Below are 19,447 nucleotides of genomic sequence, written 5' to 3' on the forward strand. Positions count from 1 at the left end.
GGGGAGATACGAAAACTGGAAATAATTACTCTTGAGGGCCAGCGCCCATCCTTTCAAGTGGTCCTTCAGTGATTGCACCAATGGAGGTCTCAGCAAACCAACCGGTGAGGTAGGGTATACTATCATTAAAGTCAATGTCCACCACCCTCAACTCCGGTTTCTTGAAAATACAGGGTGGCTGGTCATCCTCAGAATCATCAGACAAACTAACCAAAATCGCTTTACCGTACTTCTTAGGCAAGTCAGTTAGGGCTTGTGGCGACTTAGGAAAGACAAGCCCGAGATCATCCTCAGTCGGGCTCGGCTTTAAACGCTCATACCCCCCCCCACTACTCCAGCTGAGCGAAAGATGTGGTCAATGGGAGGTGGTAAGGGACTTTGACCTACTCCTCTTCGGCCTCTGCAACAACCGAGGTCTTGTCCGCGGCTTCCCGGCCCATGATATCCCAAACCAGCCTTGTAGGATTGTCCATTTGTCTCAATCGGGGCATGAATGCCTTGACCTTCCTTCCCAAGACCCTGACCTGGTTCAAAACCATTACCGACCATGACCTTGGCCACCATGATAGCTGCATTAGAAACCTCAGGAACGGACAACGGCATATCAGAGGAAGCCTGAACAACTTGAACTATCTCAAATGAATGATAGCTATCCTCCTCAACATGATCAAGCTCTATGTATGGGACCGATGTCGCATTGAAGATTCGGTGATCTTCCTCTCCATAAACTGTAACCAACTTTGCCTCAGCCACAAACTTGATCTTCTTATGCAAACTGGAGGGCACTGCGCCTGCATTGTGGATCCATGGCCATCCCAGCAAGAAATTAAAAGCAGAAGGGATATCCAGCAATTGAAAAAGAATATCGAACACCGAAGGTCCGATTTGCAGCTCTAAGTTAATCTGGCCTATCACATCCTTCTTTACTCCATCAAAGGCTCGAACAGAAGTCCTGGCTGCTTGCATGGTAGATGGATCAATGCCTAGCCTTTTCAAAGTAGCCAACGGGCACAAATTCAAAGCTGACCCGTTATCAACAAGCACCCTAGCCATGTGAGTCTCCTTGTACTTCACTGATATATGAAGTGCCTTATTATGATCACGTCCTTCAACTGGGATTTCCTCATCAGAAAATGCTACTTGATCCTTGAGGAGGATCGCCCCGACAAACCCCTCTAGCTTATATTCTTCAATAGTCTCGGGCACATGAATCTCGCTCAAAACCTTCATCAGAGCACCCCGATGCTTATCTGATGTCTGGAGAAGTTCCAACAACGAGACTTGTGCAGGTAACTTTCTCAACTGATCAACCACGCTATATTCACTAGCCTTAATCACAGCTAGGAATTCCTTTGCTTCTTTCTCGGCCACTGGCTTGGCCGGTTGATTATCAGCATAAGTTCGCCCTGACCTCATTATCAGATCAACATTGTATGACCATGGAACCATCTTGTCACTTTCATAAGCGTAGGGCTGAGGTGATGCCAGCACCAATACTTCAGAAGCATCGGGTATAACGATCCCGAGATCATCGTCAGAGGCGTCCTCGAGAGGGGGCATGTCAGTTAGCTCAGGATCCAACTTAACTTACTCATCGGTCAACATTACGAGTTCTTCATTCCAGTCAATGATGACCTGAGATATAGTGGCCACTACCCCGAATTCATCCGCTGTCCCAATCATTCCCTCTCTTACCAACTCATCCACCTTCTTCTCTATTTCACTGAATGACACCACTTCGCCAGTCGAAACATAACCATCTCGGACTAAAGCATCGAACATATCCTCGAAAGGGACCCTGAAGTCTTGAACCTGCTTGACCCCTGGGCCAAGGACAACATTTGCACTGTTCGAATGATCAGGGAGTGGATTGTTCTGCACATTAAGCTTACCGGCTGGCTGTAGTGCAAACGCTCCAGTCTCGAGTAGATCATGTACTCGATGTTTGAGCACTTGGCAATCATCTGTCGAATGTCCTACCTCACCTCTATGGTAATCGCATTTCTTTAACGGATCGTACCTTGCAAAGCCGGTAGCGTTAAATCTTTGTGGTTCTGAACTCAGCAAGTTCTTTTTCCTTAGCACCGCCAGTACCTGAGATAACGTTCCAGGAAGTGGAGTAAACTGGCGAGGTTTGCGCTGCTGGCGTGGGTTCTGCTGGCCTTGCTGCCCATAAGAGGCTGGCTACTGGGTGGTAAATTGTAGCTTCGGGGCCTGAGCTGGCGTCTTCTGTACATAAGTCATGTTGACTTCAGGGACATGCTCTTTGTCCTTCTTACTAGCAAATCTCTTGCCTGATGAACCCGACTCACTGTACCATCCTTTCTTGAGTCCGGACTCAATCTCCTCACCCATGGCTATCAGCTGGCTAAAAGATTGGACGGCCGTTACTAACATTCGTGAATGAACCGGCTGCGGTAGAGTGGACACAAACAATTTCATTAAGTCACGTTCTGAGGGTTCAGGCATGATCTGTCCTGCCATGTTCCTCCAGCGAGTGGCATACTCCTTTAGAGTCTCACCTTTTTTCTGCTCAGCTCTCTCCAGGTCTTTCCTTGTAATGGTGACATCGAGATTGAACTTAAAGTGCTTGACAAAAAGGTTTGCCACCTCTTCCCACGACTCCTTCCGGTTGATCTGGTGGTTGGTATACCACCTCATTGCAGCATCCTTCAAGCTTGCTTGAAAGGATTGGATCATTAGAGGTCCGTTAGAAATATATCTATTCATGAGCCCCTGGTACATCTCGATGTGCTGAATTGGGTTTGAGGTGCCGTCATACTTCTCGAAAGCTGGCATCTTGAATTTATCGGGCACTTGGACCCGGGCAAAAATAGACAAATCAACAGGCGGAACACTTTGAGTTCCCTCCACTTCACGTAACCTCTGGTCGAGCTTAGCCAGCAACTTGGCATTCTCATCATTGGGGGGTGGATGAAGAACATGGGCCGCCGGAGATACACTAGTGTCAGTCAAAATGGCATCATCCAGTTGAAAGGTTGGATCAGTGTTTACTGCGGGAGTTTTGTCAAGGCGGAGGCCTTGACGGGTTGGAGGTGGAATCTCCGATGGAGAGGCAGCATTGATCTGTTGCTGCTTGGCCATGAGATCACTCATCATTTTGGACATGGTAGCCGCGATCTGCTCATTCATTGCATTCATGTGTTCTTTTAGCTTTTCGTCAATCATGGCTGCAATCTCAGCTTGATTGACCATCCTTCTTTTGGTCACTGATCGAGTATTATAAGGATGAGGGGGATCCGTGGCAAATTACCTACAGAAAGTAACAATCGAATAAATACAACAAGTAAGAATAGCGAGTCGGTCCATGACATCCTCCAGACCCCCAAGACGAAACTTCTTTCGAAAGACTGATTCATCCAGTAAATTTCAAAATTCCAGATTGCTTTATTCAGTAATAAATAAAATAAAAACTTGGACTAATTCTAAAATTTACAAATTATAGCTTAATGTTTCTCATTGAATTGCCCAAAATGGAAAATGTCTCAAAGGAATTCCTAGAAAGATCGCCCAGAAACAGCAACATCTATTACCAGAAAACGTCAATAGTAAGCTAGCATTTCCTCCTAAAAAAAAAAAGAAAAACTCCCTAAACCAAACATGAAATCAAATGGTCTTCCTCTTTTTTGAGGCCACGTGATCTATAGACGAATGGGCCTTCAAGGCACGTTGTAATCGTGCATTCTCTTCAGCCAAAGCATCTGCCTTTTCCTAGGCCTTCATCGCCTTTTCTTCACTGATTTTGATTTGGGTCCGACGGGTATGCCGTACTATCACAACCGGGATCTTCGGGAGTATCTCAGCAGGGATGGTATGATACTGAATATACCGGGTCGTGGCAAAGTGACTCTTCATCCTTTCGGTGGGCTCATTTGCAGGCCAAATCAGCTTCTGAGTGGAACATTTCTGCCAAGCCTCAGAATGACGCCTAAGCTCGGCTCTGTAGCACTCGCCCTTCTCGAACTGGACTTGAAATTCATTGGGCCTGAGTGGAGGTGGGACATCCTGCAAAACTCGGAATTGTCGTGTAACTCGAAGAGGCTGATAGCTGGTTGCCCCATAAATGCCCATCAAAGGTACGGGCTTCTGATCGCCATGGCATAGTCGAGCCTCAACCTCCCGAAACCACACAGCTTGCCAAAGGAAAATCTTAGAGTTTGGATCCTTGAATAGATGGACCTATTATGTATAGTGCAAACTCTTAGTTTGATCTTGTATTTGTTTGAACCTTAAAATAGGGTTATTAGTCATGCCCATTTCAAATACAGTCATATTTTTCCCAAATTGAGAAAGGTGTGAGAAAAGCCATATTTGTAAAAGCTCAATTGGGGCTCGAAAAGTTCTATCTTTTTCTTTCTTGAATCGTGTCAGAGATATGAAAGTCTCTGCCAAAATTGTGTTTATGAAACTAACTCCACCACATATTAGTTTTACCGTCCAAGCTATCACAGGATCAATAGCATTTTGACGGAATGGAAAAATGATGAGTCCAAAAAAAACTAAGATAAAAATCTTAGATCTCATGAGGACGGAGCTATTTTCGAAACATTCAATAAGAAAAGATACTGGGCATGCTTGACAATTACCCTTTAGCACTTTTTCAATTTCTTTTTTGGTCAAACTCAAAAATTTAGCAAGCGCTACTACAGGATCTACCCGAATGGGTGGTTCAACTATATCCAACTCAATCGATTTTCCAATGGCAATACTGTATTCTTCCAGAGTCGGTGTCAGCTCAAACTTACCTCCCAACACAAATGTGGTCGTCTCGGGGCACCAAAAATGAGCAAGTGCCTGCATGATCCCGCTCTGAACATCTATGTCTAGGATTGGCAGCATGAATCCAATGCGCTTGAGAACGTACTGCTGACCATCTGGCTTCAACTGGCCCCATAACTTCTTGAGCTCTAGCTTCGGAGTAGGCACGAAACGGATATCGAGGCGACCCATTCATATATAGACCACGTGCCAAATGACTCAACCTAAATCAAGGACCGACCCAAAATAAGATAAAGAAAACCAAAGATAAAGCTCAAGAAATTACCACCTTTGGGGAGAAAGTGTCAATCACAGAGACATACACATGAATCGTGAGTTTAAATCTTAATCAATCTACCCTAAAGGCTTTTGCAAAGTGAAATGATGAACGGAACGACATGTCGCAGCCTCGCGCACAATCATCATGACTAGTCGCAGCCTCGCATACAATAGTCATGACTAGTCGGGTCCAATCACTTCGGCTTGGTTCGGTCAACAAGGGCAACCCCCATGCATCGTAGCCTCATGTGCATGAGGACGGCCCTTGAGCCATTTTTTGGAAAAATTTTCGGGATCCAAATGGGATAACCTTTAGCGAAGCCTTACTGCCAAGGTTAAAGAACCATCTAAATACCATCTTAAAACTATGGGTGTGACCCGGGTCCGGTCACAGGTTGTGTGTGATGTAGTGCAAATATGGTAAATCATGCACAACAATTACATGCAAACACTGCTTCAATAGTACAAAAATTAAATCACAATTCCAATCCACCAAGCCTGCAAAACAAAGGGTTAGCCAATCACTACTCCCCTTATAACTCCCATTCTGCAAAACCATTTAACACCTAAGAATGAGAATTCAATCAAATTTTGCCAAATCGAGTGATTTTTCCATGAAAATTTTCTGGCCTAAGTCCTCCTTAAATTTTCAAAAAATTCAAGTCAGTCCCCAGCGGAGTCGCCAAGCTGTCGCGACCTAAAAATCAGGTTTTCCAATCTTAGGCTAATGGATTACTAGATCAATTAAATTAACTAACCTAGCTCGAGTTCTCCCAAACTCTACCAATTCGCAACTTATGTCCAATTATGAGCATGCAAGTATTTTCAATGGGAGCCGCCACTAATCATTTAAGGTAGATTGATTAGAAACCTAAATAAAATAGCAGGAATACTATTTTATTTCTACGAACCAAAGATTATAAATCCGGGGACTTGGTTACGCTAGATTATCCTAACGTCCTTTCGGTACCAATCTCAAGAAAAACGCTCAATTCGGCAATTTTGATGAATTCTGACTTAGAGTTCAAAGGTACAAAAAAAAAATTTAGATTTTCTTTTTATGAATTTTTTTTGTATTTTTTATGCATTTTCAAATTTAAATTCAAGTCGCAAATCTTTTAATAGAAACATTATAACCGTTAAATCTTTCGAATTAAGTTTCGATCTGGAGCCTGACAGATCGACCCTAAAAATTCGAAATACCCGCTATGGAAATAACTCTATCTAAAGCCTGATAGATAGACTGATTCCCATGTGTGCGGTTGCGGATTAGGAGATTTTCCTAACCGGTCACATCTTGAAAAGATTTTGCTATCTTGAATATCTTGGATATATTCAAAAGATTTCGAAATTTTCAAATTCTATCCAAATTTGACAAGTAACACACATTCAAGATTTCCAAAGAATATTCAGTTAAATCGCAGTTTTTAAATTAAGCAAGGGGGATTTCTTTTATTATTAAAACTAACCTATATAACGTGCAATATATATTCTATAAAGTAAGCAATCAAAGGTAAACAAACTAATCACCCACCAAAAATAACAATTAGCAACGCTATCCCATCAACTTGATATTTCCGCAAAAATAGAATCAATATCATAATCTTAAGGCTTAAAGATCAAGATAAATTTTCTAACCGCGCAATCTAATAATTCCACCTAAAGGGTTATAGATAGAATCAAAAGATCATATCGTGTTGCGGATTAGGAAATAAATCCTAATTGAAATAGTGCCTATTGCTCAAATATGCAAAGTTAGATAACGATAAGCATGGAATAAGCAATAAAATATCCAAATTGATTCGGATGAGATATTTACCTAAATGCGCAAATAACTTTCCAAATTCGAATCGCCGGCGGATCGGGAGTGCGGATCAGAGGACCGACGGCAAACGGAACCGGCGAATGTGGTGCCGGCAAGGATTGACCTTGCACGGAACAACACCGGCGGCGATGAGCAGCCTTTGGGTGTCGCGAAACAGAAGCGGCAGGTGCTGGGCGTCAAGACGGAGTGGCAGCAGCAACTCTTCGTCGTCAAGGGCGGCAGCTCAACAGAGCAGAGAGCAGCGGACAGCGAGCAATGCCGATCGTCGCAGGAGCTAGTCGGGAAATAGCAGGCGCCTCGGAGGAAAATCTCTGGTGTCAATAGGCTCGACTCGTCTCCATGAATAGAAGGCTTCGTCGTTGAGGCTTGGATCAGTTTGGACTTCGCCGAAGGGGCTCCAAGAGGGACGTGCTGCTCGTCACCACGTGGGAAGTGGTAGTAGAAACACAGGCACAGTGACAATCGTGGAGCTTGATGGCCACATGCAGCGAACTACAGGAGGAGAGGAAATCTCTCTATTGTTTTTTCTTCCTCTCTCTCTCTGTATTGCGTACGTGGAACTCTCAATCCCCCTCTCTTCACGATTTTCTTTTTCTCTCACAATGTGGACTCACATAGGAAAAGCCACGATGATGATGATGAAGACCCCCCTCTCTTTTTCTCTAAAGGCCACACGACTACTCTGCTTCTCTCTCTCCGTGTGTATGAATTGGGTGCCCCCTCTCTCTGTTTCTCTCAATTGTTGCCTCCTCCCGAGAGAATCCTCATTGAATGTATTTATAGGCAAAGTTTAGGTTTTTTTGCTTGCAATTATTTCCTATTTTGATTCAAAGAAAATATTACAATATCTCTGTGATAATATCAATTCATTCAGTTTGAATCGTGATAATATCAAGATTAACAAATCAATATTTTCCAACTCGACATTTTCCAATGAAAATTTTAGCTCTTATAATGTTCATGGGCTTGGCCAAGAATTTTCTTGAACGCGGGCTTAGTCCAATTTCATTAAGTTCAGAGCCGTTCACTCGAGTCCATCCACCGCCGGTCCAATTAATATGCAAAATGTAACTAAGCTATATGATAAATGCTCCTAAAAACTATATGCTATGCCATCTAATTATATTTTTTGTTTAGGGATTAAAAAAATTAATCTTTAATTTTCTATGCAATTGTTCCTAAATAACTAGTTAAAATTTAGGTGTCAACAAAGAGGAAGATAAATGCTGATGGTCAAGTTGGAACTTACAAGGTACGGTTGGTAGCAAAAGGATATCGTCAAAAAAAGGGTTGATTATGATGAGACTTTCTCATTGTTAGCCATGCTAAAATCCATTCAGATCATGTTGGCTATAGCTGGGCACCTTGACTATGAGATATTCCATATGGATGTCTAAACGGCTTTCCTAAATAGGTTCCTCGAAGAAGACATATGGAACCACCAAGGGGTTTTGAATCTAATGTGGTAATCGGAAGGTGTGTAAGCTTAAGAGAGCCATTATGGACTCAAACAAGCCTTCAGAAGTTGGAACATCCGTTTTGATGAGGTAATCAAATCGTTTGATTTCATCAAAAAAACCCGGATGAGCCTTATGTATATAAAAAGATCAATGAGAATGCAATTGTGTTTCTAGTTTTGTATGTTAATGACATACTTTTGATCGGGATTGATATACCAATGATATCATCGATTAAACTATTCTTGCCACATAAATTCTCCATTAATGATTTAGGAGAGGCAACCTATATATTAGGTATCAAAATCTATTGAGATAGATCGAGACGATTGATTGGCCTTTCACAATCTATGTACATAGACAAAGTGTTAACGTGTTTTAACATGCAATATTCCAAAAGATAATTGTTGCCTTCTGGGCATGGAATCCACCTTTCCAAGAATATGTGTCCCAACAATCCTGAAGAGAGAGTGAATGGAAAAAATACCATATGCATCCGCTATTGGTAGCATAATGTATGCTATCCTATGTACGAGACCTGATACTGCGCATGCTATAAGCGTTACTAGTAGATATCAGTATGAAGGGAAGAGCACTGGATAGCAATCAAGACTATTCTTAAGTACTTACGAAGGACTAAGGATCTATTCTTGATATATGGAGAAAGAGAGTTTAAGTTGAAGCATCTACTGATTCTGATTTTCAATCAGATCCTAATGATTATAAGTCTACTTATGGATTTGTCTTTATGCTCAATGGTGGTGCAGTTAATTGGAAAAGTTCCAAATAGAGCATAACTGCTGATTCCACCACTAAGGCAGAGTATGTAGCTGCTTCTGAAGCAGCGAAAGAAGCGGCTTGGATGAAGAAATTCGTTTCAAAACAGGAGTGGGTCCTTCCATTGAACAGCCGATTACATTGTTTTATGACAACAATGGGGCAATAGCTCAGGCTAAGAAACCAAGGTCTCACCATAAATCCAAGCACATTGAAAGTGCACTGCAGCATTTGTGTGCAGTAAAATGCTAACTATATATTTTGCTTTTGATGAGGATACTTCTGACATCTGCTCTCTGATGTTTTCTGATTTTGAGGGGTTGCATTATTGAGACTAAATAGTACTAGAAGTAGCGTTATTCCCTGTTTTTGGCATGGTGAACCAAAGACTTATTTTATCGCCATTCATCTTTAACTGGAGTTTCTCGTGCTCTGCAGATAGCTACTTGCAATGCCTTCTATTGTGATCATTATGTTCCCAATTCTCCAAAGAAGCCCAAAATTTGGACTGAAAATTGGCCTGGATGGTAATGTCTTTTTTCAGGATGCTTAAGTTGATTCCTATTCTTTCTGATAGCACTTCCTCTGCGTTTTGGAGAATTTTGATGGCATGACACTTAACTTCTCTTTAAGTTCTTCCATTCTTTCTGAATGAACACATACTTTACCATTTCCATTAGGTTTGGTTCCTTTTAACTATCCCTGCCTTTCTTTGGTTTGTCTGCCTTACTTGAATCATGATAGAACCTGCATCTAATATTTGACTAAGTGGAATGAAGAGAGTTAAACTTGCACAACGCTTTTAGTAATTCTCAAAGTATTTGAAATGTATTGTTTGCAGAAGCTGGTTGTCTCTGTGGACCTTCATGAAGAATTGTGTACTGTGCTACATTATTGGTTTGGTTAAATTCTGATTTGGTGGCAGATTCACTATGGCATCTGTTGTATTACGGCCACAAATTGCATACACCTGGTGAATTAGGCCCAGTGCATGTGATCCTTAGTATCATGTTGGTCCATCTGTGATAGTACAGATTTGATTTGTAATATTACCTTCTCCGGAGAGTTCCTTCTGTCCTGGTTCAATAATCTTTAAAGTATCTTAAGGATTTATTTTTTGTGGGACTGTCTTAATTATTTAGGATGTTCCTGGGTAAAGTCATTGCCGCTGTTTTTGTTTACGAAAGGCAGGTGAACACGATTTAGTCAGGAAACTTTGAATTCTTTCATTTGTTTTTCTCCAAACTGTACTTAAGTATTGTTGTTGGCGAGAGAGCATTGTGAAGACAAGTCTTCTCTTGGGTTAAAATATTCCACTCTGCTTGCATATCGGGTCCCTAATGGCCTTATACACAGATAGTCCATATAGTATTGCTGTTGCTGTGCAACATCTGTGCCGTGTTGTAGTTGTGCTGCAGAGAATTGTAGCTTTGGGGAATCGAGAAATTTTGGACTTAAGTTAGCATTTCAAGCAACAATGGACTAATGAGTTGCTTGATTGATTTTCATAGGTGAACGATCTTTAATTGTTGGGACTAGTTTAAATACTTAAGAAACAAGCCCACATAACTTTATTGTCTCATGACACATTGTTGATGTCTCATAGAAAGACCAGGATATCAGCCTTTTTAGATGGTAACTTGTTGATAGAGTTAAATCTATTTGTTAAATATGCACCGAGCATGCAGCTAAAATAATACAGGTGGTTCCTTTTGAATCATGTGATCCTGATAAATTATGATGACCCTCCTTTTTCAGGTTTAAGACTTTTGGGGGGAGAGATCCACACCGGCCACCAGAAGACATTGCATTTTCAGTTGCGCGGTTCTTCCAGAAAGGCGGGTGTGTGCAAAAATATTACATGGTAAATTCGCTTCTTTTAGAATCGTACCCTTTTCTATGCACTAGCCAATCGACCTGTCCAATAACTGTACCTGTATATAATTTCCTACGTTAAAGGAATTGGAACATTTGATGTGAGGGTTGCAATTGATAACTTTTCTGCAAAGAAGTATCTTCCTTAGTAGAAGTATGATACTATTTCTTTTATCTCTAGGTCCTGTTTTATAATACTGGTTTTAGTTTTCCAGAAGAAAGAAAATAATCTCTCGCCCTTTTACTGGTTAATAAAGTAGGTGGATATGCTACTAGTTGAGTTTTCTATCATTTGCGGAACTTTGTGGATATTCTTCTTTTATATGAAGGAGGTCACCCATCATTAATGAAGATCGCTAATGATGGAAGTCAAGTTTACGGTATGAATTGATGTATAGATAGATTTGGATGTGTATCTCATCCTCTATTTAGTGCTTGATTGGTAATTAACCTTGTATATGACTCATCCTTTCATATACTAATTACCTATGTTATGCTCTGTCTTGCCTAGTATCATGGAGGAACAAATTTTGGTCGTACTAATGGCGGGCCATTCATCACCACAAGTTATGACTATGAGGCACCAATTGATGAATATGGTAAGCATAGTTTGTTTGCATGTACATGCGCATGTTTAAAATTGATAATTATGAGTGCTTTTAAAGTTCGAGTATATTTTGGCTACTAATTTGACTGCTTGCTTTCAGGTTTACCAAGGTTCCCGAAGTGGGGACATCTAAAGGACCTTAACAAATCCATAATGTTATGTGAGCAAGCGCTGTTGAACAGTGAACCAACTACTCTGTCATTAGGTCCCAATGCCGAGGTGATCGATTCTTTCTTTCTGTGGTTTGTTTTTCACTTCTCAATGCTATGACTTCTGTTCTGATGCTAACTGGGACCTTTATCAAATATTAACATCAACATAGCATCACCTTTTTACTTAATCACCTGTTTACTTCATCGTCTGCAGAACATCATTGCCGTATTTTCTTTGGCACTTGTCACATGAAATCGGATCATACTAAGTTACATGAGGAGTTATATTGGAAATCATGTTCGTTTGTGCAAGTTGATAGGGTACTTTGGAATATTTTTCCAGTTAAAAGCTTATTAAAATTAGAACATCTCTTGATAGTTGACGGTTGAGAAAAAGTGTCACACTTAGTAGTTGCAATGATGCATATTCTGATTTTTACTGTTTATATTCCTTTATGATATATTTTACGGTTTTTATGTGTTGCAACTTTTGAGACAAATCAACCTTTTTTTCCCAATCCCGATTAACCTTATTGAATTGTCATTTTCTGACCAAAATTTGCATAGGCCGATGTCTACACTTCTTCAGGATTTTGTGTTGCCTTTCTGGCAAACATCGCTGACAAAGAAGACAAGACAGTACAATTCCGAAACATGTCTTATCATCTGCCTGCATGGTCAGTCAGCATTCTTCCTGACTGCAAGAATGTAGTATTTAACTCAGCAAAGGTAACACTTTGAACTCCTATGACTTTTTATAATAAGCATTTTTCTTGTTGTGATGCATCGCATTCTTAAACAAAAGCTTGGGTTTGGACCCATATTTTTTCCCTTTGGTGTGCATGCCTTTGGTTTTCTTACGAGTCCTCTCTAGAATCACCTCAGTGTTAACAGCATAACTCGAACAGGTTCGCTCCCAGAGCTCCGTGGTCAATATGGTACCAGAATCTTTGATACCATCTGCCTCATCATTGGATAAGGATCTGAAAGCTCTTAAATGGGAAATATTCACCGAGAAACCTGGACTATGGGGAAAAGAAGACCTTAGTCTGAACGGTTTTGCGGATCACCTCAACACCACAAAGTATACAACAGACTACCTTTGGTATACAACAAGGTTGTTCTTTATCTCTGTAGATTTCATTTACCCAAATATAGTGGCCCTTTCTGATGCAGAGAAGAGGATCACTAGTAGAAAGTCACTGGCATATTTGTTAATAAATTATTCCTACCCAAAATATACATATGGTTACCATGTCCCAGATTGAAGTGGAACTATATAAAAAGCAAAGATAATGTTCGACGTTCACAGTTGAGGAGGTCAATTATTTCTGCATATATCTGTATAATATTGTCGGTGTTTCTATTCCTCTTTTCTCCCTTTCTAATTCTTCTGCACTTTCTTCATACTTTTTATCAGCAATTGGCCTCTTTTTGGATTCTTCACTTTCTTCGTAGTTAGATTAGCTTCCTAGCGAATGTGCCCTTGTATACATCTTGATGATGAACGGATCTTGATTGAGCAACTTCTGATGAATGCTTTTTCTTTGCATATTCTTAGTATAAATGTCGCGGAAAATGAGGATTGCCTAAAGGGAGGAAGCCGACCTTTCCTTCTGGTTGAATCAAAGGGTCATGGTCTCCGTGCTTTTGTGAATCAGAAACTTCAAGGTTAGCGTTGTGTCTCCTCTGAGATTTCTTCCTAGAGGGAACTTCTTCCACTTGTCCTTCAAGTTGTGGCCTAGCATTTGCTTTCAATTATGCCTCCATTTCATCCATGTCTTTATCAGCCATGTGTGGTGCAAACTGATCTTCGCTTGAGAGTTCATGAGTGTGGATTTTTCATCATGTGATGTCTTTTTCGTTCCATGGCCTGCTTTTAGTGGCATATTGTTTTTAAGGGCGAGCTCTTGTCATGTTATATGTTGGAGGAAGATCTTTCATTCAGTCATCTGCTCATAATGCGCAGCTGCACTTCAAACTTTGGTGTTTGATTATTGCACTGTCAATATTCAGGTAGTGGTTATGGAAATGGGTCGAACGTACCTTTCAACTTCTCTGCTCCCATATCTCTCAAGGCTGGAAAGAATGATATCATTATTTTGAGCTTGACAGTCGGAATTCAAGTGAGTCCCATGTTCATGCTCCTGGTCCGAGGTTTATGAAGAATAACTTCCTTTTGGCCCCTAGTCATTAAATTTTTTGTTTAGCAAAAGAATGGCCAACTTTACTAAAGTAGTGGAGTGCAGTTTAAAAGGGTCCTCGGAAGAGAGTCTGACGATGATCAAAGCCGTTTTTCAGATAAAGATAAAAAGTTAGCAAGAGCTTTCTTTTTCTTATATGCCATTTGGCTCATAAGGTCCTTCCTTCTTTGTGCCCTTTATTAATTGCTCAGTATCCTTAGGTTGTTTCTTTTGGATGATTTCAGAATGCAGGGCCTCATTATGAATGGATGCCAGCTGGATTGACTAATGTGAAGATCAAGGGATTGAACAAGGGGTTATTGGACATATCTGGATATACATGGACCTACAAGGTATTATCCTCCTCCTCCTTCTGTAATTCATCTTTCTTGTTTTTGAAATTGTGATCTTTCGTTGAAGAGAAACATCATATCATGTGACGCTTAAACATTAGCGTGGCTACAAATGCCATCTCTGCTTGCAGCATAGAGCAGCTATTCTGTTGGGAATGAAGTTACTGTAACCTATGAGAGGGGCTGAGACAGAACCTACTAATAACTTGAATGATTAACACAAGAAACTATCCACGAAAAGAATATTAATATAGGCAGTGCTCTATTAAAAAGTGTTTAGTCGTCTTAAAAGTTAAAGACCTGTTCTTTGCTCCGTTGTCAGATTGGATTGGAGGGAGAACAGTTGGGGGCGCCATTTGGTATGAAAAGCATAAACTGGGTTTCGACAACAGAACCACCGAAGAACCAGCCACTCACGTGGTACAAGGTAAAGAGTGCTTGGACAATGCCCGCTGCATTCATTGGAATTGTTTTCATTGGTTCAAAGAGTGCACTATTAGTTAAATGTGCCATCTTTCAAAATTTAATTTTATATATTGCAGGCTATTGTGGACCCTCCAACTGGTAGTGAACCTGTTGGGCTGGATATGATCCATATGGGAAAAGGACTAGCATGGTTAAACGGACAGCCTATAGGAATTTACTGGCCTAGGTTAGTCTCCTTTGAGAACCCCTGTGTCAAGGGGTGCGACTACAGAGGCAGCTTCAAGCCAGACAAATGCGTCACTGGATGTGGAGAGCCTAGCCAGAGATGGTACAAAACTCATACTCTAAAAATTAGAACACAAAGTGATACTGCAACTGCCCAGTCTTCTTCCAAAGATTATTTGGAATGATGTTCTCTATGACAATTTAGATGATGCCTAGTGGATCAACTTTCTCAAACTTGATGATATATACAGTGGAAATTTGTCTCTTGTCATGTTATATCTATTGTTTGTTCTGCTATGTGGAACAGGTACCACGTCCCACGATCCTGGTTCAAGCCATCTGGAAACGTTCTTGTTATCTTGGAGGAGGTAGGAGGCGATCCAACGAAAGTCACCTTCTCAAAGCGGAAAATGTCAACTCACTACAAAAAAACAAGAGTTTTCCAACGAAATTTCCAACGAAAAATTCGTCAAAATTCGTTGGAAAACGAATTTCCAACGAATTTTGCGACGAAAAAAAATTCGTTGGTAATTAGTCGTCGCAAAATTTTCCGACAAAAAATTTAAATTTTCGTTGGTAATTTCCAACGAAATTCTTTCGTTGGAAAAAATTCGTTGGAAAAATTCGTTGGAAATATTCGTGGGAAAAATTCGTTGGAAAATTCGTTGGAAAATTCGTTGGTAATTTCCAACGAAAATAGTGACGAAAAAAAATTTCAATTTTCGTTGGTAATTTCCGACGAAAATTAATTCGTGGCAAATTTCGTCGCTAAATATCGTTGGAAAAATTCGTTGCAAAATATTCGTTGCAAAAATCGTCGGAAATCCGCTAAATTTTCCGACAAAAAAATACAATTCTCGTTGGTAATTTCCGACAAAAAACAACTTCGTTGGAAATCCCGAATTTTTCGGAAAACAATTTTTTTTTTTTACTTTCCAACGAAAAAAAGATTCGTTGGAAATCGCGAATTTTTGCGAAAAATAATTTTCGGTGATAATTTCCAACGAAAAAAAAAAATTCGTTGGAAATCCCGCATTTTTCCGACAAAAAAATTTCGTTGGTAATTTCCGACGAAAAAAAAATTCGTTGGAAATCCCTCATATTTCGGCCAAGAAATTACAATTTTCGTTTTTAATTTCCAACGAAAAAAAAACTTCGTTGGAAAACCCGAATTTTTCCGACAAAAAAAATTTTCGTTGGTAATTTCCGACGAAAAAAAAAAATCGTTGGAAATCTCGAATTTTTCCGACAAACGAATTTTCGTTGGTAATTTCCGACAAAAATAAAATTCGTTGGAAATCCCGAATATTTCCCACAATAAATTACAATTTTCGTTGTTAATTTCCGACGAAAAAAAAATTCGTTGGAAATGTGGGATTTTTCCGACAAAAATTTTTCGTTGTTAATTTCCAACGAAAAAAAAATTCGTTGGAAATTTCGAATATTTCCCACACAAAATTACAATTTTCGTTTTGAATTTCCAACGAAAAACAAATTCGTTGGAAATTGCGAACTTTTCCGACAAACAATTTTCGTTGGTAATTTCCGACGACAAAAAAATTCGTTGGAAATCGGGAATTTTTCTCAAAAACAATTTTCGTGTTAATTTCCAACGAAAAAAAAATTCGTTGGAAATACCGAATTTTTCCGACAAACGAATTTTCGTTGGTAATTTCCGACAAAAATAAAATTCGTTGGAAATCGCTAATATTTCCCACACGAAATTACAATTTTCGTTTTTAATTTCCAACGAAAAAAAAATTCGTTGGAAATTGCGAACTTTTCCGACAAACAATTTTCGTTGGTAATTTCCGACGAAAAAAAAATTCGTTGGAAATCGGGAATTTTTCTCACAAACAATTTTCGTGTTAATTTCCAACGAAAAAAAAATTCGTTGGAAATCTCGAATTTTTCCGACAAACGAATTTTCGTTGGTAATTTCCGACAAAAATAAAATTCGTTGGAAATCCCGAATATTTCCCACAATAAATTACAATTTTCGTTGTTAATTTCCGACGAAAAAAAAATTCGTTGGAAATGTGGGATTTTTCCGACAAAAATTTTTCGTTGTTAATTTCCAACGAAAAAAAAATTCGTTGGAAATTTCGAATATTTCCCACACGAAATTACAATTTTCGTTTTTAATTTCCAACGAAAAAAAAATTCGTTGGAAATTGCGAACTTTTCCGACAAATAATTTTCGTTGGTAATTTCCGACGAAAAAAAAAAATTCGTTGGAAATCGGGAATTTTTCTCACAAACAATTTTCGTGTTAATTTCCAACAAAAAAAAAATTCGTTGGAAATCTCGAATTTTTCCGACAAACGAATTTTCGTTGGTAATTTCCGACAAAAATAAAATTCGTTGGAAATCCCGAATATTTCCCACAATAAATTACAATTTTCGTTGTTAATTTCCGACGAAAAAAAAAATTCGTTGGAAATGTGGGATTTTTCCGACAAAAATTTTTCGTTGTTAATTTCCAACGAAAAAAAAATTCGTTGGAAATTTCGAATATTTCCCACACGAAATTACAATTTTCGTTTTTAATTTCCAACGAAAAAAAAATTCGTTGGAAATTGCGAACTTTTCCGACAAATAATTTTCGTTGGTAATTTCCGACGAAAAAAAAATTCGTTGGAAATCGGGAATTTTTCTCACAAACAATTTTCGTGTTAATTTCCAACGAAAAAAAAATTCGTTGGAAATCTCGAATTTTTCCGACAAACGAATTTTCATTGGTAATTTCCGACAAAAATAAAATTCGTTGGAAATCCCGAATATTTCCCACAATAAATTACAATTTTCGTTGTTAATTTCCGACGAAAAAAAAAATTCGTTGGAAATGTGGGATTTTTCCGACAAAAATTTTTCCTTGTTAATTTCCAACGAAAAAAAAATTCGTTGGAAATCGCAATTTTTTCCGACAAAAAATTGCAAGTTTCGTTGGTAATTTCCGACGAAAATTTAATTCGTTGGAAAAATAATATATAAATTGTTTTTTTTTCCAACGAAAAATAATATATAAATTCATCCTTATTCGTTGCAAAAAAAATCGTGGAAAATCCGCGAAATTTTCATCCAAAAAGTTAAAATTTTCGTTGGTAATTTCCAACGAAAACAACATTTGTGGGAAAATACGTTGCAAAATTTGACGCTAATTATTCGATGCAAAAATCGTTGGAAATTCGATTTTTTTCCATCAAAAAAATTCAATTTTCGTTGGTAATTTGCAACGAAAGCTATTCGTGACAAAATTCGTCGCTAAGTTTGCGACGAATTTTATTTAGCGATAATTTCGATTTTAAATCTAATTATTATCAATATTAATTTTTTTTTGGTAAGAAAGCAATAGTAATTTCTACAATGCATAAGTTGCAAAGTCTCATATGATGATATTCGATTTTCAATCTCATAATACGAAGAGGCAGCTAAGCACTAATGAACATAAGGTAATACATTCAAAACATTGAAAGAACGCGGGACAACCATAAAAACGTTGGCAGTTTTGGTACTCGAGAATGAACTAGGAAGGACTGACAATAAAATCATCAGCATCATCATCATCACCATCACCATTCGCCGCATCATTTTGTGGCTCAGCATTATGCCCATCATCAATTGGATTAATATGAGGAAGAGGAGGAACCTCATTGCGATCGATGTCGAGATGTCGCATGACAATTTGCAGTTGTTGTTGCATCACCCTTATTTGTTCGTCCTTCTGTCCAAGTAAATACTTCGTTTCTTCGTCCTTCTGTACAAGCAACTGCTTCAGTTGGCTCAATTCTTGGGTTATCTGCTCCTCACGTTATGTCCTCCTTGAAACAGCTGCATTGGAGGACGAAGTTGCACCAACCTTCGATTTGTACATCCTTGACAAGGATCCCATCCCAAATATTTTTCCTCCTTTCATCCCACCCGCTGCCTCCACCCATAATGCCATACTGTCAACCGATGGCTCAGACACAACACGACCATCACCACCATCACCACCACCATCACCACCATCACCATCACCACCACCATCACCACCATCACCACCACCACCACCACCACCATCACCACCATCACCACCAGCAATGCTCATTAAAAGTTCATCATATTTTTCCTATATTAACATTATAGATGGAAATAAAATAAATTCATATATATTACCATAAATATTAAAACATTCATGATTTTCATTCTAGTTTCCTATAAGTCCGAACTATAACCTTACATACCTTAGTAGCTTTTGCTCGAGCGCCAGTCCATGTCTTATCTTTTTTTTGGAATGTGCGTTCAAATGTAGCTGTAAAAGTGGGTTCCGTCCCCAATTCATCTGCCTACAAAATATAAACATAAATGACTAATCATTACATTAAATGCACTGACATGTATAAACAGACTTACCATTCTTCTTTTATGCTCCCCGATGCTGATAGAGCCCCCAGCATATGTGGCAGACGCAGACCCGTCACTAGAACTAGAAGCTCGATTCTTCTTGTTCTGTTCACACCTTAGCTT

The 19,447-nt window shown here is 39.3% G+C and overlaps 1 protein-coding gene across 1 annotated transcript; it reads left to right on the top strand.

Annotated features, from left to right (window-relative positions):
- Positions 1 to 3,783: 3,783 nt before the first annotated feature.
- Positions 3,784 to 18,764, top strand: LOC115682470 (beta-galactosidase 10-like). Its single transcript, XM_056303124.1, has 14 exons — positions 3,784 to 3,864; positions 9,556 to 9,644; positions 10,876 to 10,981; positions 11,504 to 11,591; positions 11,700 to 11,818; positions 12,319 to 12,480; positions 12,660 to 12,868; positions 13,313 to 13,422; positions 13,768 to 13,877; positions 14,180 to 14,287; positions 14,610 to 14,714; positions 14,830 to 15,041; positions 15,246 to 15,375; positions 18,717 to 18,764. Exons 1-14 carry the CDS (start codon positions 3,784 to 3,786, stop codon positions 18,762 to 18,764), a joined length of 1,677 nt encoding a protein of 558 aa, XP_056159099.1.
- The last annotated feature ends 683 nt before the right edge of the window (positions 18,765 to 19,447 follow it).

This window comes from Syzygium oleosum, unplaced genomic scaffold, assembly GCF_021117445.2.
Source record: "Syzygium oleosum isolate NSW1041296 unplaced genomic scaffold, Sole_v2.1 Sole_v2.26, whole genome shotgun sequence".
Lineage (NCBI taxonomy): Eukaryota > Viridiplantae > Streptophyta > Magnoliopsida > Myrtales > Myrtaceae > Syzygium > Syzygium oleosum.